At 47.8% G+C, this 25,610-nt stretch overlaps 1 protein-coding gene across 1 annotated transcript; it reads left to right on the top strand.

Moving 5' to 3' along the window:
• The first annotated feature begins 1,948 nt into the window (after positions 1-1,948).
• LOC310835771 (acidic leucine-rich nuclear phosphoprotein 32 family member D-like) lies at positions 1,949-25,610 on the top strand. The gene is made up of 7 exons (XM_083720733.1): positions 1,949-2,131; positions 17,331-17,480; positions 17,707-17,829; positions 18,683-18,878; positions 20,085-20,200; positions 21,661-21,697; positions 23,655-25,610. The coding sequence occupies exons 1-7, from the start codon at positions 2,078-2,080 to the stop codon at positions 23,744-23,746; spliced, it is 768 nt and encodes a 255-aa protein (XP_083576859.1). The 5' UTR covers positions 1,949-2,077; the 3' UTR covers positions 23,747-25,610.

Genomic DNA, 25,610 nt, shown 5'->3' with positions numbered 1-25,610 from the left:
CTGGGTGCTGACAACCCACGCTACGCCACTGATATGATAGCCATGTTCAAATATATAAAAGGATGTCACATAGAGGAGGGAGAAAGGTTGTTTTCTGCTGCTCCAGAGAAGCGGACACGGAGCAATGGATCCAAACTACAAGAAAGAAGATTCCACCTAAACATTAGGAAGAACTTCCTGACAGTAAGAGCTGTTTGACAGTGGAATTTGCTGCCAAGAAGTGTGGTGGAGTCTCCTTCTTTGGAGGTCTTTAAGCAGAGGCTTGACAACCATATGTCAGGAGTGCTCTGATGGTGTTTCCTGCTTGGCAGGGGGTTGGACTCGATGGCCCTTGGGGTCTCTTCCAACTCTATGATTCTATGACCAACAATCAGATTGACTTGGTTGACTCCAGTTTCCTACCCTTAGAATCATAGAATCAGAGAGTTGGAAGGGACCCTGAGGATTATCTAGTCTAACCCCCTGCCAAGCAGGAATATGAAGCTGTCCTTTATGGGGGTCGAACCTGCAACCTTGGGGTCATCAGCACGACACTTTAACCAACTGAGCTATTTAAACCAGTCCTTTATTCAGAACCATGAGGTCTAGAACCTTAGTTTATTCTCTTTTTTTAATGAAAATTTTCATGTAGACAAATATATATGAGTTATATAACAAATAAAACAAAAAACGATACAAATGAATAGAAACAACGAAACAAGAAAAGATAAAGAAACAAACATAAACAAATACAATATATTACACTTACATGACATTCCTTGCACAGATTCAAATTATTTTTGTATATAGATATATAATCCACTATTATATTTTAGGTAATTCTTGGTTGCCAGTATCACTCTATTTCTGCAAGTATCTTATTGTTCGTACAGTACATTTTAAAGTATTCTTTAAATATTTTCCATTCCCTATATACCTTAGTTTATTCTTTAGTTTTATCCCAACAAGACAGAAGTGCTGTTTCTGGGCGACAGGGGGCAGGCAGGTCCTGAATGGGGTAACTGTGCACCTGAAGGACCAGGTGTGCAGCCTGGGAGTCATTTTGGACTCAAAGCTGTCCATGGAGGCGCAGGTCAATTCTGTGTCCAGGGCGGCTGTCTACCAGCTCCATCTGGTACGCAGGATGAGACCCTCCTGCCCCCAGACTGTCTGGCCAGAGTGGCGCATGCTCTGGTTATCTCCCGCTTGGACTACTGCAATGCGCTCTACATGGGGCTACCTTGGAAGGTGACCCAGAAACTGCAACTCATCCAGAATGCGGCAGCTAGACTGGTGACTAGGAGTGGCCACTGGGACCACATAACACCAGTCCTGAAAGACCTACATTGGCTCTCAGGACGTTTCTGAGCACAATTCAAAGTGTAGGTGCTGAGCTTTGAAGCCTTAAACGGCCTCAGCCCAGTAGACCTGAAGAAGCGTCTCCCCTAGGACTTGCAGATCAGAAGGTCGGCGGTTCGAATCCCCGCGACGGAGTGAGCTCCCCTTGCTTGGTCCCTGCTCCTGCCAACCTAGCAGTTCGAAAGCATGTCAAAGTGCAAGTAGATAAATAGGTACCACTCCGGTGGGAAGGTAAACGGTGTTTCCGTGCGCTGCTCTGATTCGCCAGACGCGGCTTAGTCCTGCTGGCCACATGACCCGGAAGCTGTACGCCGGCTCCCTCGGCCAATAAAGTGAGATGAGCGCCACAACCCCAGAGTCGTCTGCGACTGGACCTAATGGTCAGGGGTCCCTTTACCTATTCGCACGACCAGTGTGGGCCAATCCAATCCATTGTGTTCATTCATCCTCCCGTTGAAAGGAAAACGAGGTCGCCGCGCGGCCAGCAGAGGACGCTGCCGGGCGGGTTCCTCTGAGGCGGGCGCGTCGCAGCGGCAATTCTCCGGCGCCAGGGGGCGCTTCTCCCGGCTCCGTCGGCCCCCCCGCCCGCCGCCCGCCTCCCTTTTGTTGCCTGGGGTGCCTGGCTGCTATATAAGCGGCGGTGGGGAGGAGCCCGCAGCTCGCTGCTCCTGTCCGCGCGGCCGCTTGCTGCTCTTCGCCCGAGACTCGCCTCGCCGCGCGGAGACGTCGCCCGGCCGCCATGGAGATGAAGAAACGGCTCAACCTGGAGCTGCGGAACAAGAAGCCAGCCGAGGTGAGCCTTCCCTCCTTCCCCCGGCCCAGGCCCGGCTGCCTTCCCCCGCCTCCGGCCCGCTTCGCGCACACGTGTGCGCGGCCGACATGTTGGAGACGCGCGCCGCGCTCCTGGGCGCACGGAAACCCATCCTCGCCTTGCAGTTTTTGGAGTGCCCTTTTCCCCATTTCTTCTCATTTCTCCGCGCCTTCTTCCTTGCCTCCCCGATCCTTTACATCCCTGTCTCTTGGAGAGAAAAGGGGGGGCTCGACCTATTTTTTGGCGACCCCTTTTAAGAACCCCCCCAAAAAAACCAACAGCAACACATGCGCCGCTTTGCCTTTCGCCTCTCCAAAAGTGTGTTTTTACGCACAAGATAAGTTTTAGGGGGTTCTTGGAACAGGCGGATTTAAAAATAAAATAATCAAATTGGGATCTGTTTTTTGGGGGGAGGGGGGGTCCTGTCCCGCCCCTTGACCCATGTGTTTTGTAAATTTTCTAAGTGGGGGGGGAATCTGGTTTCCCCTACATTCTTAACGCTTGCTTGGGGGCTTAAACCGAGGCCTACTTGACTACTTCCCACGCCTAGTTGAGGGTTTTTTTTAATGGGGGGGTGAATTGCTTGTTTTTCTTTCGGGGACGGGGGGAGAGAGAGAGCTCGGTGAGTGGGGTAGTTATGTGGCCGCGGGGGGGGTGGCTTAAAACATATTCCCACCCCAGGAATGTTGGAGTAGGCATTTGAATGTTTTCCGGAAAGGTGGAGCGGAATAACCCCCCCACCCCCACCCCAAAGGGAGAAAGAAATGCCCTGTAGGCCTTGGACCGACCCCCTCCATCCCGGGAACGTGGGTCAGAGTTGTGAATTGTGATTTCCCCGGCTTTACCCGGTCTATAAATGATGCGTAACTAAAGCGCACATGGTGGGGTTTTTGTGGTGTTTTTTTAATGCAATCTTGGGTCGGGGGGGGGGAGGAAGGATGGCGGCAGTTTCCTCCCTACCCATAGGCACTCCCCCCTCCTTAAACCGCTTCCTTGCGCTCTCCCAAAAGCACAATTCTTCTCTCCCCCCCCCCCACTCCCGCCAGCTGCGCACGTGGAAACGCGTTTCCTAAAAAAAAGAAAAACCCAAACGATTATATATATATAGCTATTGGTGCTGGGAGGAGGGCGATCAGTGAGGGAAGAGTTTGTTTCCCACCCGCTTAATTCCCTCCTCCTACCCCCCCCCCATTTTACCACCTCGGGGAGTGGGAGGAGAAAAACCACAGTGGAGCTTTTGAGAGCGCAAAGGAAAGGAGGGGGTTTGGCGCTGGGTCGCTGCGCGCCTCGCCAAAGAAGGCGCTGCTTTGTAAAAAAAAGGGGGGTTGAGATTAAAATCTCAAGAGTCCCCCCCTCTTGGTTTTGGGAGAGAAGCAGGAAGGGGATGTTGGGGGGGGGGCGGAATGGATGCATGCCGAGCTGCGTCCACGTGTAGCTTTTTTTTTGGAGGCGGGGGGAGGGATGGGGACTGGGTCAGGCAGGCGGATGGAGAGGCCAAGGCGGAGCAAGGGGGCCTTTTATGGTTTGGGGGTTTAAAGGGTCATCCAAGATGGTCTAGCAGCAGGGGGGGAGCGTGGCTTGGGCTGAATGAAAGGAGGGGGGGGGAGGGCGGTGAGACACACACAGCACACACACACACACTAGAACCAATTGAATTTATGGCAGCACCCAGGAGATTGGAAAGAGAGCCTTGACCCTGACTTGGAGGGGGGGGGTGTGTGTCTCTGAAACTGCTGTTAGAAGTCTTGCAGAACACGCAGAAACACACAATCTGTGTGTGTGTGTGTGTGTGTGTTTAGACTTTCTGGTCCATTTTGAGCAATGCTTTGGCTGGGTTGCACCCAGGAGCCAAGCTGAGGTTTGCTTGGCTGCAGTTTGGATCAGCCACATTTTGGGGGTGCGTTTTGTGTATTTAGGGGGGGGGGCTTGCCAGGTGTGGACACTGGTCCTCTGCTGTTGCTTCGCTTGGTTTCCGGGCGCCTGGCTTCCTGTGTGTGTGGCTGCCATTGTGGGGGTTAAGCCTTGGCGCGCCCCCCCCCGCCTCTTTTGGGAGGAGCCAGGAGCTTGGGCAGTATCATGGCTCCCCCAGCAAGGAACTCTGGGAATTGTAGTTCTTTGGAAGGAGGGACTATAAACTGGCACATCTGGGGGAGTCCTGTTTGGGGGGGCAGTTTGCGATCATTGTACCTGTGTTTAAGAATACTTTCAGCGTGTTTCACGTAGAAAACAGCCTCCCTTAAAAATTAAAAAAGAGCCACACTTAACTACGTAAAACTTGAGCCAGGTCATTGTCTACATTGGATGGTAGCAGCTCTCGAGCTGATAGGTTTCTGCATGCCTAGCAGGTGTACTGGCGGGGTCTTCTGCACTCCAAGCAGTTGTTCTGCCACTGAGAACCTATGTATTCATCGCATTGTTGAGACAGGGTGATGGGGGGGCAGCCTCTCTATTTGGTGTTAGAAACTCCCGATTTTTAAGCTAGTCGCCAAACTTGCACCTTAGACCTAGCTTGTGGTTACCACAATGGAATGACTAGGTGCCTGTTTTTTTTTCATTTTTGCGGTGAACTTTATTATTACCCTTATTAATTATTTCGGTTTCTCTTCTGCTTTTATATTTTAAAAGGGGAGGGCTTTCTCTAGGCGGTTTATTAACACATTAAAACGTCCAGTCAAATGATCTGGAATGAAACAAAATTCAGGCTTCGAGGAAAACATTTCAGATCCTTCTCTTCCGTAGATGATGAGTCTCTGTCCTCAAGGAGCTTGCAGTTTAAAATAGGCAAAGGGGGGGGGGAGAGAATGAGAGAAAATTGCAGAATTTATATGCCACCCTGGCTTCTGGTCCTGCAAGCTAGGGATGATGGGAGTTGTAGTCCAAAAACAGCTGGAAACCCAAGTTTGGGAAACTCCAACCTAGAACGTTTCAGGTGTGCGGAAATGCTTTTCCGTTCCTTCCTGCAGCCAATCAGAAGCCACACTTTGGTTTCTGAACGTTTTGGAAGTCGAAAGGACTTCCGGAGTGGATTCCGTTGAAGAACCAAGGTATGACTGTATATCTGTGTTTCTAACAGTGCTGACTGGGGGTCACAGGAGTCATTGTCCGAAAACTTTCAGGGCGCTGTTCTAGAGCAGGGTTTTCCAAACTTGGGTCTCCAGCTAGTTTTGGGCTACAATTCCTTTTTAAAAAATTGTATTAAGGCGTTCCATAATAAATTACAATAAAAAACCCGCAATTCTAAACAGCAGCAAAGGGGAAGGAGGGAGAATACAAAGTCCTCTTTCGCAGGTAAACGTTAACTTTTCCCGCGCAGAGAGGGATGATAGCTCAGCCTGCTGGAGCCTGAGACTCTTAATCTCAAGGTATTGGGTTCGAGATCTTGCACAAAAGATTCTTGCATTGCAAGAGGTTAGACTTGAGGACCTCCAGGGTCCCTTCCAGCTCTTGTTATACTATGAAGCTTCCACCTGAGGGTTTCCCTTTCCCCCCTAGCCTCATCCTGGGACGTGGGTGGCGCTGTGGTCTAAACCACTGAGCCTCTTGGGCTTGCCGATCGGAAGGTCAGCGGTTCGAATCCCGGCGACGGGGTAAGCTCCTGTTGCTCTGTCCCAGCTCCTGCCAACCTAGCAGTTCGAAAGCACACCAGTGCAAGTAGATAAATAGGTACCACTGCGGCAGGAAGGTAAATGGCATTTCCGTGCGCTCTGGTTTCCGTCACAGTGTCCCGTTGCTCCAGAAGCAGTTTAGTCCTGCTAGCCACATGACCCAGAGAGCTGTCTGTGGACAAACGCCGGCTCCCTCGGCCTGAAAGCGAGATGAGCGCCGCAACCCCAGAGTCGCCTTTGGGTGGACTTAAATGTCCAGGGGTCCTATACCTTTTCCCATCCTGGGAGATCTTCCTTTCCCTTCCTCTCAAACACGGTCTGCATCTCCTTTAAGGCACACAAAATGCAAAGGACCAGAGCAGAGCAGGAAGGGAAAAGGAGCATAAAGGAAAAAGAATTTCCACTGGTCCTACTAGCTAAGGATGATGTGAGCTGGGCCTCCCGCTGTTAGAGGGACCACAAGTTTGGAAAATGCTGTTCCAGAGCTTTGTGAAGCTGTCTCCCCTGAACGCTTGAGGCTTTGCTTTATACCAGGGTGGATAAAAACCAGTGATTAAAAAATAATAATAAAAAATTGGATGTTTTTGATTTTAATCGGATTTTTACAATACAAAACGCTTTGGGAGGAAAAAATGTTTCTAAGGATAGTTTTCTATTTAAGTTACATTATACTCCAGAGGCTATTCAACAGGAAATAAGGATTTGTTTTAAGTTTTTTATGTGTGCTAAAACTCGTATTATGTTGTTGTTTTTAATTGTTGTAACCGCATTGGTTAACAAACATGGATACATATGCAATAATGTTACTGTTTTAGTTAAATAAGTTGTTTAAATGGTTATTTTTTTTCCTCCTTCCACGAAAGGACAGCAGAAAAGTTGTCCAAATATAAACCGTTAACTTACTAAACTTTACAATGATTTCATAATGGTGTATTCCTAATAGTATAACCCAATCGGTAATTTTTGATACAACTGTTAAAAAAAGGACTCTGAAAAATTATTGTTCCAAAAATGAAACCTTCATCTGTTTGTAAATATTAAGATTATACCAGTGAGAATGAGTCTTTCTGTAAGAAAATGATTTAAATCAAGTCTTAAAGGTAAAGGTACCCCTGCCCGTATGGGCCAGTCGTGTCCGACTCTAGGGTTGTGCGCCCATCTCACTTAAGAGGCCAGTGCTGTCCGGAGACACTTCCGGGTCACGTGGCCAGTGTGACAAGCTGCATCTGACGAGCCAGCACAGCACACGGAAACGCCGTTTACCTTCCCACTAGTAAGTGGTCCCTATTTATCTACTTGCACCCGGGGGTGCTTTCGAACTGCTAGGTTGGCAGGCGCTGGGACCGAACGACGGGAGTGCACCCCGCCGCGGGGATTCGAACCGCCGACCTGATGATCGGCAAGTCCTAGGCGCTGAGGTTTTACCCACAGCGCCACCTGCATCCCAAATCAAGTCTTACTGATTAGCGATTTAAATTGATTTGATTTAAATCAAAACCACTCTGCTTTTTACAGTCCTGCGCTCCAGGCCGCCTTCCCATGGCGCTAGTCCCTAGTGTGGCAAAGCAGCAAATGGAAGCTGCATACAATTGAGCCATTCGCAGTAGGGTGGATTTGATTTAAATCAAATCAATTTAAATCACTAGTCAGTAAGACTTGATTTAAATCATTTGGTTATACCGTTAGAAATACATGGACAGGTAATTATGAAATAATTGTGAGGTTTAATAAGTTAACTGTTTATATTTGGACAACTTTTCTGCTGTGTTTTATTGGAAGGAGAAAAATAATCATTTCCTTAATAAGAATTTTAACAATTTATTTAACTGAAACAATAACATTACAGTGGTTCCTCGGGTTACGGACGCTTCAGGTTACAGACTCTGCTAACCCAGAAATGGTACCTCGGGTTAAGAACTTTGCTTCAGGATGAGAACAGAAATCATGCTCCAATGGCACAGTAGCAGCAGGAGGCCCCATTAGCTAAAGTGGTGCTTCAGGTTAAGAACAGTTTCAGGTTAAGAACGGACCTCCGGAACGAATTAAGTACTTAACCCGAGGTACCACTGTATAGCATATCTATCCATGTTTAACTGATGTGGCTAAACAATTAAAAAAAAAAACACTACACACCTTCGACTGAGTTTTAGCACACATGAAAAACTTGAAACAAGTCCACTTTTTTTAAAAAAACACTTTTGATTTTTAATCTACCCTGGTTGGGGGAGGGGGAGTTGGCGAAGACTTCCTGGGCTCAAAATCGCATTCCCTTTCTGATAGGAGTTGTAAAGGTAAAGGGACCCCTGACCATTAGGTCGTCGTGGCCGACTCTGGGGTTGCAGCTCTCATCTCGCTTTATTGGCCGAGGGAGCCGCCGTACAGCTTCCGGGTCATGTGGACAGCATGACTAAGCCGCTTCTGGCGAACCAGAGCAGCGCATGGAAAAGCCGTTTACCTTCCCGCCAGAGCAGTACCTATTTATCTACTTGCACTTTGACGTGCTTTCGAACTGCTAGGTTGGCAGGAGCAGGGACCGAGCTCACCCCGTCAAGGGGATTTGAACCGCCGACCTTCTGATCGGCAAGTCCTAGGCGCTGTGGTTTAACCCACAGCGCCACCCACATCCCGATAGGAGTTATAGCTGTCGTCAAAACAAAACAAAAACGAACAAGACAGGGAGCTCTTTGCAGCCTTAAACCTCTGGGCCAAACCTCCCTCCATCAGCCCAACCAATTCCCTGATCTCTGCCGTCCTCCTCTTGTTTCAGAATCTGGACATTTAGCGCAGGAAAAGTCTCTGGAACGTTGGCACAATTTGGAGATGTTGTGGGGCAGGTTGAGAAAGGGGTTGGTTTGCATTAAAAACGCAAGCGATTTTGGTGACGGAAGGATGAATTGACGCCTCCTGTTCTTTTAATGAGAGGATTCCGATTTTGGGTTTATGTTTGTCTAAACGGCAGGTGAGGGGTGCACTTGAAAGGGGAGGTGTTGCTCAGCACCCCCTTCTTGGTAAAAGATCCCTGGCAGATCTAGGTCCTGATCAAAGCTTCCAGGGGTGTTAGCTTCCCTGGATGAATTTTCGAACATGCAGCTGCAGCTGTTAAGAGCTTTGTGCTTGCTTTTCCTCTTCCTCCCTCCTGTTCTTCTTTCCTCTTGTGCCATGTCTGTTTTAGATTTTTAGAGGGCAGAGACCTCTCCATTTGGAAGCCACAGGCCATTTGCAGGGCGGGGGGGCTATGAAAGGGCACACAAATGCATCTCCCTAGTGGTGAAATGGGTCCACGCGCCTGGATGTTAGCCAGAACGTCAGTGCTTCCAGCTGTGTGCAGGATTCTTGCATTGCAGCGGGGTTGAGCTAGATGACCCTATGGGGTACCTACAATCATTTTCTGAAATGCCATAAGCAAATGATAAGGGAGTGCTAAGACTTGTGGCTTACAAAGCTTCTGCTAAACAGCCATCTTCTCTCTGGCGATCCCTCGTAGCCAAGTAAGATTGTCTTCCATGAACACGGTTTTAACAATGAGTCCGTAAGTGACTGTGGAGGCCAATTCTGGATCCCCACGTCCTTCCACAGTGGGGATATATAGGTTTCCGAGCAGGAGTTGATTCCGGTGAGGGTTTGCCAAGCGTGCCTTCCTCTTAGCACATTTCTCCCTTGCGTCCTGAGTTTGAGTGTCTTCAAAGCCCACAACACCTTTGGCAAAGGCTGTTCTCCAATTGGAGCCCTCGCAGGCCAGTGTTTCCCAATTGTCAGTGTTTATACTACATTTTTTGAGATTTGCCTTGAGAGAGTCTTTGAACATCTTTTGTTGACCACCAGAATTACGCTTCCCATTTTTAAGTACGGACTAGAGTACAGTGGTACCTCGGGTTAAGTACTTAATTCGTTCTGGAGGTCCGTTCTTAACCTGAAACTGTTCTTAAGCTGAAGCACCACTTTAGCTAATGGGGCCTCCTGCCGCTGTCGTGCTGCCGGAGCACTATTTCTGTTCTCATCCTGAAGCAAAGTTTTTAACCTGAGGTACTGGTGGCGCTGTGGGTTAAAGCCTCAGCGCCTAGGACTTGCCGATTGAAAGGTCGGCGGTTCGAATCCCTGCGGCGGGGTGCGCTCCCGCTGCTCGGTCCCAGCGCCTGCCAACCTAGCAGTTTGAAAGCACCTCCGGGTGCAAGTAGATAAATAGGGACCGCTTACCAGCGGGAAGGTAAACGGCGTTTCCGTGTGCGGCTCTGGCTCACCAGAGCAGCGATGTCACGCTGGCCACGTGACCCGGAAGTGTCTCCGGACAGCGCTGGCCCCTGGCCTCTTGAGTGAGATGGGCGCACAACCCCAGAGTCTGTCAAGACTGGCCCGTACGGGCAGGGGTACCTTTACCTTTACCTTTACTATTTCTGGGTTAGCGGAGTCTGTAACCTGAAGCGTATGTAACCCGAGGTACCACTGTAGTTGCTTTGGAATACGATAATCAGGCATCCACACAACATGACCAGTCCAACCAAGTTGATGTTGCCATAATAGGGTACTGGCCTCCTTAACCCAAGTCCTCCCTTTCCCCGATCTCGACATTTGGTTCGTTGTATCCGGACGGCTGCACCTTCCATTGGGTTTGAAGGAGGAGGCAGAAAACCAGCTTGGTTTTCGCAGTGCAAGGGATCTGGCTGCTTCTCGCGCCGTCTGCTAACGCAGCCGGTTCGGCGGCATCGCTGCTGGCCAGGATTAGGTCACTCAGCCGTGATACCGTACAGCTGACTCACCCAGGCTGTGGGGCTGCTGCTGCGGAAGCTGTGCTCTTCCTGCCAAAATTGGGCTGCGCCGAGTCTGTCCGTGTAGCCTGGTCTTGTCTTTGCTGACCTGCAAATAATAATAATAATTTATTATTTGTACCCCGCCCATCTGGCTGGGTTTCCCCAGCCACTCTGGGCGGCTTCCATAGAAACCAAAAATACACTAAAATATCACAGATTAAAAACTTCCCTGAACAGGGCTGCCTTCAGATGTCTTCTGAATGTCAGGTAGTTATTTATCGCTTTGACGTCTGATGGGAGGGCGTTCCATAGGGCAGGCGCCACTACCAAGAAGGCCTGGTTCCCTGTAGCTTTGCTTCTCGCAGAGAGGGAACCACCAGAAGGCCCTCGGCGCTGGACCTCAGCATCCAGGCTGGACGATGGGGGTGGAGACGCTCCTTCAGGTATCCTGGGCCGAGGCCATTTAGGGCTTTCAAGGTCAGCACCAACACTTTGCATTGTGCTCGGAAACGTACTGGGAGCCAATGTAGGTCTTTCAAGACCGGTGTTATATGTTCTCGGCAGCCACTCCTAGTCACCAGTCTAGCTGCCGCATTCTGGATTAGTTGTAGTTTCCGAGTCACCTTCAGGGGGGTGAGTGTTTTCCCAGCGAACTGTTTGTTGCCTTTCTTTAGGAGAGTAGGAGCAGATTTCAGTAAGGACAGAAAAAGCTTCCTTAAGTTGGTCCATCTAATTCAGGGTTCAGCAACCTTTTTCAGCCGTGGGCCGGTCCACCGTACCTCAGACCTTGTGGCGGGCCGGACTTTATTTTTGGGGGGAGGGAAATGAACAAATTCCTATGCCCCACAAATAAAACAGGTGCATATTAAATAAAAGCACACATTCTGCTCATGTAAAAACACGCTGATTCCCAGACTGTCAGGCCAGATTGAGAAGGCGATTGGGACGCATCCGGCCCACGGGCCTTAGGTTGCCTAAGGTAAAGGTAAAGGGACCCCTGACCATTAGGTCCAGTCGTGGCCGACTCTGGGGTTGCGGCGCTCATCTCGCTTTATTGGCTGAGGGAGCCGGCGTACAGCTTCTGAGTCATGTGGCCAGCAGGACTAAGCCGCTTCTGGCGAACCAGAGCAGCGCACAGAAACGCCGTTTATCTTCCCGCCGGAGCAGTACCTATTTATCTATTTGCACTGGCGTGCTTTCGAACTGCTAGGTTGGCAGGAGCAGGGAGAAATTAAGTTGTTAGAACATAATTAGTCACGTGTTGCCTGTTGCTGCTTCAGTTTTCCTATAAATTAAGTGGGTCAATCAATATGGGAAAAGTAAAAATGTCCCTTAGAGAAGGATCTGAAATATTTTCACGGAGGCTTGAGTTTTCTTTCTTTATTTGGTTAAATTAGATCAGGCTTCCTCAGCCCTCCAGATGTTTTGAGACTACAATTCCCATCATCCCTGACCAAAAACATCTGGAGGGCTGAGGTTGAGGAAGCCTGTATTAGATCGTTTGGTAAGCAAACTAAGGCCCCGGGGGCTGGATTCGGCCCAATCACCTTCTAAATCCGGCCCATGAACAGTCCAGGAATCAGTGTGTTTTCACATGAGTAGAATGTGTCCTTTTATTTGAAATGCATCTCTGGGTTATTTGTGGGACATAGGAATTCGTTCATATATTTTCCCAAAAAAATATAGTCCGGCCCCCCACAAGGTCTGAGGGACAGTGCACCGGCCCCCTGCTGAAAAAGTGTGCTGACCCTTGTATTAGGTGTTTTCATGTGCTGCAAACTGATTTGAGATATATTTCTCCCCCGGCTTTAAAATACAAAACAGCATAGAAATGAAATTAATAATAATAAATTTCATTGAGAAAGAGAATGCCAGATAGACACCCCGTTGTGGGCATTCGCAGCCTAGGTTTAAGGTGCTGTTTGGCCTACATATCTCGAGTTCACAACACTTGAGCACAGTTAATTGTGCATTTGTTCAAACTCCAATTAAAACTATTCCAAGGCCTGTTCATCAGGAGATAAACTCCCTCTGCAGTGTTTGATAATCAGCTTTCAAACGGGGGCTGGGGGGGGGAGGGCTTAGAACCGTTGTGTGTTTTCTGGGAGGATTTTAAAAGCCCTTTAAAAAAAAAAAACAGTCCTTATTCCTTGCATTGGCAAATGGCTGTTGCTTCCATAACTTCGTTGCCGGAGTCCTTTTGTGGTTCGCGGCCGCCAGGCGGCTCTGTGAGCTTGGCTTAAAATATTCCTGATTTAATGAACAACCTTTTTCTGGAGAGGTTGGCAAATGTCTCTTTTTTTGGGAGGGGGACAGGTTTGGGTACAGAGTCCTCCAGCTCCTGATCTTTAGCACACAGGCCTGTTTCATTTGCCGATGCTGCTCTTTTCAAATGCCCAAAATCTTTTTTTCTTAGCGTTTTATCTGTTACGGTAAAATCTGGGTGCGAGGCTGCTCTGCCACCCAGCTGGTCGGACTAAGTCCGCGGGTCCCTGCGAAGGAAAATGAGCTCAGCCGGAGACAGGAGCAAGCTGCAGAAGATCGCAACAGGTTCAAGGCGAGATTGAACAGCGAGAAAGGGGTGACATGAACTTTTGAAACTTTCCTCCATGCCCCAGAATACAGTGCAAAACACATCCCAGTTACATCATGAATACATTAAGAAGAGGTTGGGTTACACAGGATTAACATATGGAGGAGGGAGGGGGAATATGCAGAGCTGGAGATATGCGCAGATAAGCACATCCTGATGAGAAGACAATGGTCCGTGTACTGGCATTGCCTGGGGGAAAGGCTTGGCAGAGTGTTTTGACAGGATTAGGGTCTTGACACCTTGCTTGAGGGATTATGGAGGACAGGGGAGGTGTCATGGAGTCCTAGAGAAATTGAGCAAATTGGCACGTTGACTTTCTATGAATTTTATAGATTTTAGTCCCTTTTGACACTGACAATTGGAAATAAATGGATATATTGTAGCAAAGAAGAAGGTGAAGAAGACATGCCCCCCCCCCCCATATCATATCTATGACTCTTAACAGCCTGACCCCCTCCTCTGGCAATCTGCACAGAATTTTGCTTAACGGTTGCTATCAATTTGATTTTAATTTTATAATGAAATGTTTTTAGAATGTTGGATTATTTGATTGTTGTTAGTCGCCCTGAGCCCAGCTTCGGCTGGGGAGAGCGGGATATAAATAAAATTTATTATTATTATTAACGACGGTCCTATGAGGTGGTCCCTCCCATTTACCCTCGTAATTAAACGGAAGCCCTTGTAATTACAGATAAGTAAACCGGAGGCAAGGGACGTGGGTGGCGCTGGGGGTAAAACCTCAGCGCCTAGGACTTGCTGATCGCATGGTCAGCGGTTCGAATCCCCGCGGCGAGCTCCCGTTGCTCGGTCCCTGCTCCTGCCAACCTAGCAGTTCAGAGAGCCAGTGTGGTGTAGTGGTTAAGAGTGGTGGACTTGTAATCTGGTGAACTGGGTTCGCTTCCCCGCTCCTCCACATGCAGCTGCTGGGTGACCTTGGGCCAGTCACACTTCTCTGAAGTCTCTCAGCCCCACTCACCTCACAGAGTGTTTGTTGTGAGGGAGGAAGGGAAAGGAGAATGTTAGCCGCTTTGAGACTCCTTCGGGTAGTGATAAAGCGGGGTATCAAATCCAAAACTCTTCTTCTTCTTCAAAAGCACGTCAAGTGCAAGTAGATAAATAGGTACCACTCTGGAGGGAAGGTAAACGGCATTCCGTGTGCTGCGCTGGCTCGCCAGATGCAGCTTGTCACGCTGGCCGCGTGACCTGGAAGTGTCTGCGGACAGCTCTGGCTCCCGGCCTATAGAGTGAGATGAGTACACAACCCTAGAGCCTGGCAAGACTGGCCCGTACGGGCAGGGGTACCTTTACCTTTACTAAACCGGAGGCAAAGCAAATCTCGCCTTTCCAAAGGCCATATATATACTGTTCCTGTAGAAAAAGCCCAAGACCTGAGCCATCTCTCGTGGCTAAGGTGTCGTGAGAACTGGGTTCACTTCTTGTAATTTATGGATTTAAGATCTGGGGGTGAAATCAGGGTCCTCGGTCTGTTTCTGAAATTGCGATGCAGGAATATGCAGGTGTCCCAGGGTGGATAAAAATCAATTATTATTTTTAAAATCAGATTCTTTTTATTTAAATTGGATTTTTATTCATTTAAATCGGATTTTTAAAATAAAATGCTTTTGGGGAATTTCCCCCCCTAAAGATAGTTTTCTGTTTAAGTTACATTATACTCCAAAGGCTATTCATCAGGAAATAAGGATTCCCCCCCCCCCCCAGTTTTTCATGTGTGCTATAACTTAACAAACATGGATACATATGCTATAATGTTACTGTTTCAGTTAAATAAATTACTAAGGAAATGATTGTTTTTCCACCTTCCAGTAAAGTACAGCAGAAAAGTTGAAACTGAAACCTTCATCTGGTTGTAAATATTGAGATTATACCAGCAATAATGTGTCTTTCTGTAAAAAAATAATGAGAGAGGTTGGCTTCCTTCTTCCTTTCTTTACCTTGTTTAAATAAAAGTTTTATTTGGTTTTACAAATTCATTCACACACATAAAGTTCTTACAATTGTTAAAATTAAAAACAAGATTCTTCTGAATCTTAGGGGCTTCCCTCATCCCATCTGTGGGTTCTTAAAAAAAAACTTTTTGTCAAGTGCATATTTTAAGTTCATTCAAGGAACAGTCCTCCATTATATCCAAAGTCTTCGTAACGTCTTAAGAATTATTTAAAGCCTGCCCAAAAGAGTTCAAGTGTTTAACAGTGTTCTTTTAGATACAATCTGTATTTGTCCCATTCTCTGTTGAAGTTTTGGTCCTCCTGGTTTCAGATTTTCCTGGTCGGTCTTGCAATCTCTGCATACTCACAATAATTTCATCTGCCAGTCCGTTTTCCATTGGTATCTAGTCTTTCCATTGATCCATAAAATCTTGTCTTTCCATTGATCCGTAAAATGAAAGCAATAAACAATGTACAGTGGAACCTCGGGTTAAGAACTTAATTCGTTCTGGAGGTCCGTTCTTAACCTAAAACTGTTCTTAACCTGAGATGTACCACTTTAGCTAATGGGGTCTCCTCCTGCTGCCGCCGCGCGATTTCTGTTCTTAACCCGAGGTAATATTTCTTAACCCGAGGTAATATTTCTGTTCTTAACCCGAGGTAATATTTCTGGGTTAGCGGAGTCTGTAACCTGAAGCATATGTAACCTGAGGTACCACTGTACTGCAGTCACACAATCCATCAGTGGCTGAACTGGGTTCCACACAGTCACACACACAAAAATGCGCCACAACACCGCAAAATAAATAGCGAAAACAGACACACCTCAGCGTAACGCTCAAAACAGAGCACGTTCGGCTTCCGAAAAATGTTTGCAAACCGGAACACTTAACTTCTGGGTTTCCATGTTGTTTGAGTACGAAGGCGTTTGAGAACCAAGGTACCACTGTACAGTCATACCTCGGGTTGCGAATGTGATCCGTGCGGGAGGCTCCTTCGCAATCCGCAGCATTCGCAACCTGAAGCACCGTGTCTGCGTACACACGGGATGCGATCATTTTTGCATGCACAAGTGCCGAAACCCAGAAGCGACCCGTTCCAGTACTTCCGGGTTTGGCAGGGTCCGCAACCCGCAGCGTTCATAAGCCGAGGTATGACTGTATATCATTTCCCAGAATTCCTGTTATCATTTTGCAGTACTCCTTTATTAGGCATAGCAAACCACACATTATCAAACAGACACCGTATACAAATTGTGCAAAATACAAGCTCAACATAACAAGGTTTGACCCAGTCAGATCTTTAACTCCAGAGAAAATCAATTTGCATAAATAATACAATACAACCGCTAAATCTCTTTATAATGGCCCAGTCTTTCTACATGGACAGCACTCAGAAATTCAGCCACTATTAAAGTAATTTAATCATTCCTGTCTGAAAGCAGGTCCTGAACCGTTGATAGTGTAGACATCAGCCTATTGAGTTGTAAGGCCTCTAATCAGGGCTGCATCAATAGAGTATAGCATCTAGATCAAGGGAAGTAATAGTGCCACTGTATTCTGCTCTGGTCAGACCTCACCTGGAGTACTGTGTCCAGTTCTGGGCACCACAGTTCAAGAAGGACACTGACAAACTGGAACGTGTCCAGAGGAGGGCAACCAAAATGGTCAAAGGCCTGGAAACGATGCCTTATGAGGAACGGCTAAGGGAGCTGGGCATGTTTAGCCTGGAGAAGAGGAGGTGAAGGGGTGATATGATAGCCAGGTTCAAATATATAAAAGGATGTCACATAGAGGAGGGAGAAAGGTTGTTTTCTGCTGCTCCAGAGAAGCGGACACGGAGCAATGGTTCCAAACTACAAGAAAGAAGATTCCACCTAAACATTAGGAAGAACTTCCTGACAGTAAGAGCTGTTTGACAGTGGAATTTGCTGCCAAGGAGTGTGGTGGAGTCTCCTTCTTTGGAGGTCTTTAAGCAGAGGCTTGACAACCATATGTCAGGAGTGCTCTGATGGTGTTTCCTGCTTGGCAGGGGGTTGGACTCGATGGCCCTTGTGGTCTCTTCCAACTCTATGATTCTAATTGTCTTCTGGCATAAATGCCAAAATCACAAGAAAAGAAAATATGTTCCAAAGTATCAGGTTCCTGTTTACTACCTTTGCAGAGACGCTCTGATTCCAGGGGAGCTTAACTATCTTCCTCTCACTATCATTGAGGGAAACATATTAAAACTGGCTAACATAAGCATCCTGCACAATTTAAATCATTTTGCAATTCTAACACAATTCCCCAGGTGAAGGAGTTGGTTCTGGACAACTGCCGCTCCGACGACGGCAAGATCGGAGGGCTGTCCTCTGACTTTGAAAACCTCGAATTCCTCAGTATGATCAATGTGAACCTCCTGTCCGTCGCCAACCTCCCAAAACTCAATAAACTGCGCAAGGTAAGCAACAGGACGGGGCAGCGTTGGCGTAAAGTTAAAGAGATCCTTCCAGGTACTGCCATCTTCCCTTTAAGACAAGGGTGCCCAAACCTTTTTCAGAGAGGGCCAGGTTTGATGAAGTGAAGATGCGTGAGGGCCGAGCTGTTGTTGTTGAGGTTTTTTTAGGATTTGAACCCCAAGAAATAAACTGCAAAGCCTGAAGCTTTTCTGTTTTTCCCCTCCGTAGCTGGAGCTGAGCGACAATAGGATTTCTGGCGGCTTGGAAGTCCTTGCCGAAAAAACTCCAAACTTGACGCACTTGAATCTTAGCGGAAACAAAATCAAGGATATAAACACTTTGGAGCCGCTGGTGAGTTAAACACTCCTCTCAAAGGGCTGGAGGAAACTCTATCTATCTATCTATCTATCTATCTATCTATCTATCATCTATCTATCTATCTATCTCTATCTATCATCTATCTATCTATCATCTATCTATCTATTTGTGTGTTCCTCTTTTGGTGAAGTCGCCTCTCTCCTCTCCCCTTTTCTTCCTAGGGGGGTGCACCCTTTTTTCATCCTCAAATTCTGAGGTGCTTTTATTCTCTCCCCTGCCAGAATTCAGCTGCTGCTGCTTTGCTTTGTAACTCAAAGTCAAGTACATAGTCCTCATGGTTTGCAAAGAACTGCACGGTTGTGGTTTGGTGGGAACACAAGGCCTCAAAACCTTGAATTGGCACATTTATTATATTTTATTTTGACAAAGGAAAAATCATGAATAGAAATGCGTGCCCCACCACTGAGACCGTTCCATTGTAACTATCCAACCTCTCCAGATTTCAACACCTCTTGCAATGGTTTGACCCCTTTCAGTTTTAGCAATACAAATTCAACAAACACCTTCCATATCTCCTCAGAATCATTTCTTCTGCATATTCCCTGTCTTACCTTAATGGCACATGTTAAAAGCTTCTGCGGTTTTTTTAAAAAAACAGGTTATTTTAAACATTTTTTTTAAATTAGTTTTACACACCGTTGCTAATCTGAAGGTGGTGGTTTGCAAAATGTGGTTTATGCACACTTTAAATTTGTCCCAAACCTGTCGCCGGTGAGCAATTTTGCTGCAGCATGCCGTGCTGACTGCAGCTCATGGCTCTGATTTGTGGGGATGGGGGGGGTCATGCGATTATCGTTCGCCCGGTTCACCTCCAGAATCTCCACAGAAAAAGCTGTCTCACCTACGAAGTTTGGACCTCTTCAACTGTGAAGTGACGACGCTCATCAGCTATCGGGAGAGCATCTTCACCCTTCTCCCGCAACTCACTTACCTCGACGGCTTTGACACGAACGACAAAGAGGCGCCGGACTCTGACCCAGAAGTGGACGGGCTGGAAGACGAGTACGACGAGAACGGGGAAGGTGAGACTCGGTCGGCCGCGGGGAAGGACTTTTGAGTTTTTGGAAATCAAACGCACACCGTACGCTCCAATGCATCGTGGACTTTTCCTTTCCTTTTGTCAACTTCCTGGCCCTGGTGCTTTTTTTATTTCTTCCCCATTTGCTGCACCCTAACTGGACGCGGGTGGCGCTGTGGCTTAAACCACAGAGCATAGGACTTGCCGATCAGAAGGTTGGCGGTTCGAATCCCCGCGACGGGGTGAGCTCCCGTTGCTCGGTCCCTGCTCCTGCCAACCTAGCAGTTCGAAAGCACGTCAAAGTGCAAGTAGATAAATAGGCACCACTCTGGTGGGAAGGTAAACAGTGTTTCCGTGCACTGCTGTGGTTCGCCAGAAGCGGCTTATTCCTGCTGGCCACGTGACCCGGAAACTGTACGCCGGCTCCCTCGGCCAATAAAGCAAGATGAGCGTCGCAACCCCAGAGTTGGTCACGACTGGACCTAATGGTAAAGGACCCCTGGATGGTTAAGTCCAAGGCAACTCCGGGGTTGTGGCGCTCATCTAACTTTCAGGCCGAGGGAGCCGGCGTTTGTCCACAGACAGCTTTCCGGGTCATGTGGCCAGCAGGACTTAACTGCTTCTGGCGCAACAGGACACTTCCATCCCTTATACCAGGCATCCCCAAACTCCACCCCCAAATATTTTGGGACTACAACTCCCATCATCCGTAGGTAACAGGACCAGTGATTGGGGATGATTGGAATTGTAGTCCCAAAATATCTGGAGGGCCGAGAACAGGACTGCCTTCAGATGTCTTCTAAAAGTCAGATAGTTGTTTATTTCCTTGACATCTGATGGGAGGGCATTCCACAACGTGGGCGCCACTACCGAGAAGGCCCTGTTCCTCCACGAAACCATCGTCCTTCTCTAGTTTTTAGCTGCTAACTTCGCCATTTCTGCATTGCCCCCATTGCTTTGAACAACTTCTTCCTCCTGTTTTTGTGCAAGGAGAATCCCAGCTGCTTTAATAAACTGCTTATAATCGTCTTTTTGGGAACTTCTGAATCGATTATCCCTGGGAGAAAAGCTTCACGCAAATCGGGGTTGTTGTTGTCGTCGTTTTTTACGTGCTGTGGCGGGCAAAATCCTTGCTCTCCCCCAAACCTCCTTTTTGGGATCTTTTGTGGAATATATGTATTTTTTTCTTCCGCTTCTCCCCCTTTCCCAGAAGGCGAAGAGGAAGATGAAGAAGACGAAGAAGAACTCGATGAGGATGCAGTCGACGACGAGGAGGATGAAGAAGACCTGGATGGGGAAGAGGAGGAGGACGGGGTTGACGATGAAGTACGTCTGCAAGGCGGCTTTCCTCCCCCCCTGCTTTTAACTTTGCGTTTTCCAGAGCGGTTAGAACAAAGGCTGCTATGTTCAGTAGCAGCATCCCTCCCCCAGAAAGAGAGGGGAAAAAGAGATTTGTTTTGCAGGTAGCTGATCCTTCAGACGGGAAAACTGCCTTGCAAAAAGCCAGGCCATTTAAATAATCACAATAATATTCTTTTCCTCTGTACAGGTATCTAGGCTAGCCTGCTTAACCCTGAGATCAAATGCATGCTCTTACCATATTCTAAAAGAGGACGCAAGATGCTGGTCCTCATTGTTGTGGTTAAAGAGCTGGTTTCAAATAGGGGCCCTCTAGCTCCAAAAGGGACGCGGGTGGCGCTGTGGGTTAAACCACTGAGCCTAGGACTTGCCGATCAGAAGGTCGGCGGTTCGAATCCCTGTGACGGGGTGAGCTCCCGCTGCTCGGTCCCTGCTCCTGCCAACCTAGCAGTTCGAAAGCACGTCAGAGTGCAAGTAGATAAATAGGTACCACTCTGGCGGGAAGGTAAACGGCGTTTCCATGCGCTGCTCTGGTTCGCCAGAAGCGGCTTAGTCCTGCTGGCCACGTGACCCGGAAGCTGTACGTCGGCTCCCTCAGCCAGTAAAGCGAGATGAGCGCCACAACCCCAGAGTCGGCCACGACTGGACCTAATGGTCAGGGGTCCCTTTACCTAGCTCGATTTTAGCCCCAGCGTCTCGCCAGCACTTCAAAGACAGTGCCCTTCTCTGTCACTGTGCTACAGGGTGTTAGATACAAGCGACTCTCAGCTTGGCGCTGGGGCTATGTTTCGGGGACGTTGCGCAAAGCTGTAATCGTAGGCTTTTAGAGTTGGAAGGGACTGTGCGGGTCCTCGCGCCTTGCACCCAACGTTGGGCTTCGAAACCCACGACCCTGAGATTAAAAGTCCCATGGGATTGGGTGGGTGTGGAAACAGATTTCCTGGGCACCCGTTTTGAATTTCTTTCTTTTTTTTTTTACTGCCAAGCGGCTCCCCCCAGAGTGGAATGCTCTCCTCAGAGACATTCATTTCATGTCTTTAGGCGCCTGGCGAAAAACATTCCTCTTTTCCCATTAAATCAGGGGTGCCCAGATTAAATCGGGGGCTGGATTAGGCCCCCGAAACAGACTTTGGACATGCCTGCTTTAAATAAACTGTGGCCTGTGAACGTGTGGGGCAGAGGGCTGTTATTAACGATTATTCTTTTTCCTGCCTGTCAGTTTGCTTGTTCATGTTTTTATTTTATCGTTATTGATGTTCTGTAATGTGCTTTTAATGTTGCACGCTGCCCTGTGATCTTTCGATGGCGGGAGGTTTATAAGTGGAATTAATAATAGCTGAAAGCGCACAGGTTAAATTTGTGCAAGTTGCGAACTGTGTCCCCTTCTTGGGTTGAGGTAAAAGCTTCTACTCCTCTCTTGACTTCAGGAGGAAGAGGAAGGCGAGGATGACGAAGAAGACGAAGGTGAGCCTTTTTAAATCGGCGCTCTGGTCTCTGAGGGATGGCGAAGAGGTGGCAAGCGTTTTTCTCCCAAAGGATAGTTAATCCAAGGGCTATTTAGGTTATTTATGTATGGCACTACTGCGGCCCATGTTTTGTTAGCCCAAAAATGGAAAACGAGCGAAGTCCCAACTAAAGAGGAATGGAAACTTAAACTGGTGGAATATGTGCAGCTTGCGGACCTAATATTGAATAAGAGAACAAGAAGAACATACGTTAAGAAAAGAAATCGTTTATGGAATATACGTGGGGAAATTGTGTACACTTGAAAACGTGGGCAGCGTTAAGATAAATTCAACAGTGTAAATAAGTTTTGATGGAATACCGAATGGTATAATTTGTGTAAAATTCGCAGGATAGCAGAATGAACCATGGAAAGAGAAGGGAAGCCATTATTCATTTAAACAACCTTAAAATATCAGTCTAAATGGTAAAACAGAAAGATTAATAAAAATATACTTTTTAAAAAATATAATCTGAGGGCCCGTTAGGCATGGGCTTTTAAATCCCAGGTCCTTGGTTTGTATACTCTTGTAGCTCTGAGCAAACCTCCTATCTCCCAGCCTCCTGTATCACAAATTGCACTAGCCTACCTTATAAGGGGGACACGGGTGGCACTGTGGGTTAAACCAACGAGCCTAGGGCTTGCCGATAAGGAGGTCGGCGGTTTGAATCCCCGCGACGGGGTGAGCTCCCGTTGCTTGGTCCCTGCTCCTGCCAACCTAGCAGTTCGAAAACACACCAGTACAAGTAGATAAATAGGTACCACTCCGCCGAGAAGGTAAACGGCGTTTCCGTGCACTGCTCTGGTTCGCCAGAAGCGGCTTAGTCCTGCTGGCCACATGACCTGGAAGCTGTACGCTGGCTCCTTCGGCCAATAAAGCGAGTTGAGCGCCGCAACCCCAGAGTCAGCCACAACTGGACCTAATGGTCAGGGGTCCCTTTACCTTTTTACCTTACAAGGTTGGCGTGCAGAGTGCGCCCGTGAAACTGCACAGAGTGTCACTTGACTGGTTTTTACGTCATCATCATTTTTAATTTGTATACCGCCTTTCTATCTTACAATACTCAAGGCGGATTACAAGCTGAAGAAACAAAAAATGTACATCTTAGAACAATCTAATGCAATACAAAAACGTGATAACAAAACATAGCTTTAAAACAGGCGGCCTCCATCAAGAAAGTAACATTCAACAATCATTAGAACAGTATAATATAATAATATCAACATACAGTGGTGCCTCGCAAGACGAAAACAATCCGTTCCGCGAGTCTCTTCGTCTAGCGTTTTTTTCGTCTTGCGAAGGAAGCCCATTAGCGCTATTAAAGGCTTAGCGGCTAAAAGGCTATTAGCGGCTTAGAAAAAGGGGGGAAGGCGAAAAAAATCGCAAGACTCGCAAGATGTTTTCGTCTTGCGAAGCAAGCCCATAGGGAAATTCGTCTTGCGAAGCGGATCGAAAATGGAAAAGCCTTTCGCCTAGCGGGTTTTTCGTCTTGCGAGGCATTCGTCTTGCGGGGCACCACTGTATAAAAGTTAAATGGAAATCCGCTCAACAGTTACAATACTATATAAACTATAATCAATGAAACAAGGGCAAGCCGCAGTACAATAAAACAGTACAATACACATTGAGAGCAGAGAGTCCGGCAAGGCAGGTGGAAGGAGGCCTGGCCTGATGGCGTCTTCCTGCTCAGCTGCGATGGATGCAAAAGTTTAAATACCAGGAGATTAAAATTACCCCGGCTTCCTAAAAGTCTTGTCTAGAACATTTTCAGCAGTTGCTTGCTTGATTCCAATACCCAGTGAGTTCCAGTGTTTAGCCCCCAGCCTTGTTCTTACAAATACAGAACAAAGAAATAATTTTGCCAGGGGTGGACATTGCTCTTCGTTTTTAAATATGTGTGTTCTCTCTCCCCAAAGATCTCCCTCAGGGCGAGAAGCGGAAACGAGAGATTGAGGACGAAGGGGAAGACGACCCCGACGAAGATGACGACGACGACGAAGACGACTGACCGGCTCCTCTTCCTCGTAGCCAGACGATCCGTTTTTTTTACGGACTGTGACTTTCCTGGCCCCTGTGAGACTGTGACGACAAATTTCTTCTCTCCCCTTCCTCTCCCGCCCCTGTGGGCCCCCCCACCCACCCGCACTCTGACCCCCCGGCCCCCCACAGTTGCTTCCGAGTCCACCAACCCCTTTGTATCGCTGCGACATGCACAGTATATTTTTTTAAAATGTAGAATACAGTTGAGGTGTTTCAGGAGACGTTGTCGGGTGGCTTTCTCTCCCTCCCCCCCCCCCCAGAAAATGCGCACAGTTTTTCTCCCCCCCCCCCCCCCAATACCTCAGCCCCTTCAACTCCTCTCCTGTTTTGGGGTATTTTGTGACCAAAGGCTTCGCGAATCGGATGGTGCATCGGGCAAGCTCGTTTCCGTCTCTCTTCCACACCACTTGCCACCCCCCAATAAAAAACCACAAATTCTCTGCTCTGCCACTAGGGGGCAGGGCTGGGTGGGGGACACCCCCTCCCACAGGCGGCGGTTTTGGAATCGGGGTGCAGTGATGACGACGGCGACGAATTCTCCAGCTGTCATGACAGATTCCCAGACCACTCTGGATGCTGTTTCATTTTTCTAACTATACTTTTTTGAGAAAAAAGCCTCTCTTTTTTTTAAGCCATGAATTGCAGCCAGCTGATCTGTGGTCGTCGGCCCAACACTTTGTCTTTTGGGGGGGCTTATTTTGGATGTGGTGTGTCCCTGTAAAACCTCCCAACTGTTCTGATATTCTTTCCCCAGTTGGGTTGACTTGAGTTAACAAAGACCTGCGGGGAGAATTCCTTATTATTTGCTCAGATTTCCAATTTAATTTGAGGGGGTTCCTGCTCCCCGATGGAGGGCTGCCGTATTATTTCAGAGCTTGCCTTTCCCCCCTTAACTTACTGTATCCTCAACAAGGCGAGTGGTTTAGAAGAAAAACAGAGTCGCCGTCTTCCCAACTCCTGTGTTTTGTTTTCTCCTTCCCTCCCCGGTTTTGGAAATTCCACCTGAGGCTTCTAACTTGTAAGGGCTGCACAAAAAACATGACAATAATGGGAGGGAGAGGACAAGAATGAACGAAGCGAAATTGTGCTGCCGAATCATATATAACGTTTCGTTTGGGGGCAATGGAGTTGGTGCGTACACAAACACAAAAGCCTTTCCTTAAATTCTGTGTCCGCAGATGGCGATACTTCATTTGTCAAGCCCAGTTGCAGTCCAGAATCTCTTTTTTCTTTTCTTTTTTGTCTCTCTTCTTCGAGGGAATTGCGGCAGCATGCAACAAGTTGGGTGGGGGCCGGTCTCGGGGTCCCCACCCTTCGGGGTTGGGGAGACGACGACGGCTGCACATCTGAGCGTGGCGTTGGGGCCTAGGAATGAGGTTGGCGATAAAAATCCTGCAAGATTGGGGGGGGGGAGAGATAGGTTCTTCCCTACTGAATCCCAGATCTTTGCTTGGTGGTGGGGGGAATAGCTGGATTGCTGGAGATTTTGGGGTTCGGCTTCTTGTCCCAGGGCAGGTAACACCATCTTTTTGCCCCCCCCCCACCACCACAAATAAATTAAAGAGTTGTGTTTCCATCTTCCCTGCCCCCACTTCACAACAGAACATGGTTTTTCTGAGTTTTAAGATATTAGCCCTCGTTCAGAAAGAGGCCTTATGATGTGGTCAAAAGCTAAACCCAGAAATGAAGATTCCCCCCTCGTTTTTTTGTGCGTGCGGTTTTTTGTTTTGTTCTTTCTGGGGTTTTCCGGTCCTTTTTTTTATATATCTCCTTTTTGTTAAGAGAAATTTGAATAAGACTTTTAATAAAAGACTTCAGTTTTTAAAAACCAA

The sequence above is a fragment of the Podarcis gaigeae genome (assembly GCF_964106915.1).
Source record: "Podarcis gaigeae genome assembly, chromosome: 18".
Taxonomy (NCBI): Eukaryota; Metazoa; Chordata; class Lepidosauria; order Squamata; family Lacertidae; genus Podarcis; species Podarcis gaigeae.
Note: the sequence above shows the minus strand (reverse complement) of the source record. Positions and strands in the feature narration are given on the sequence as shown.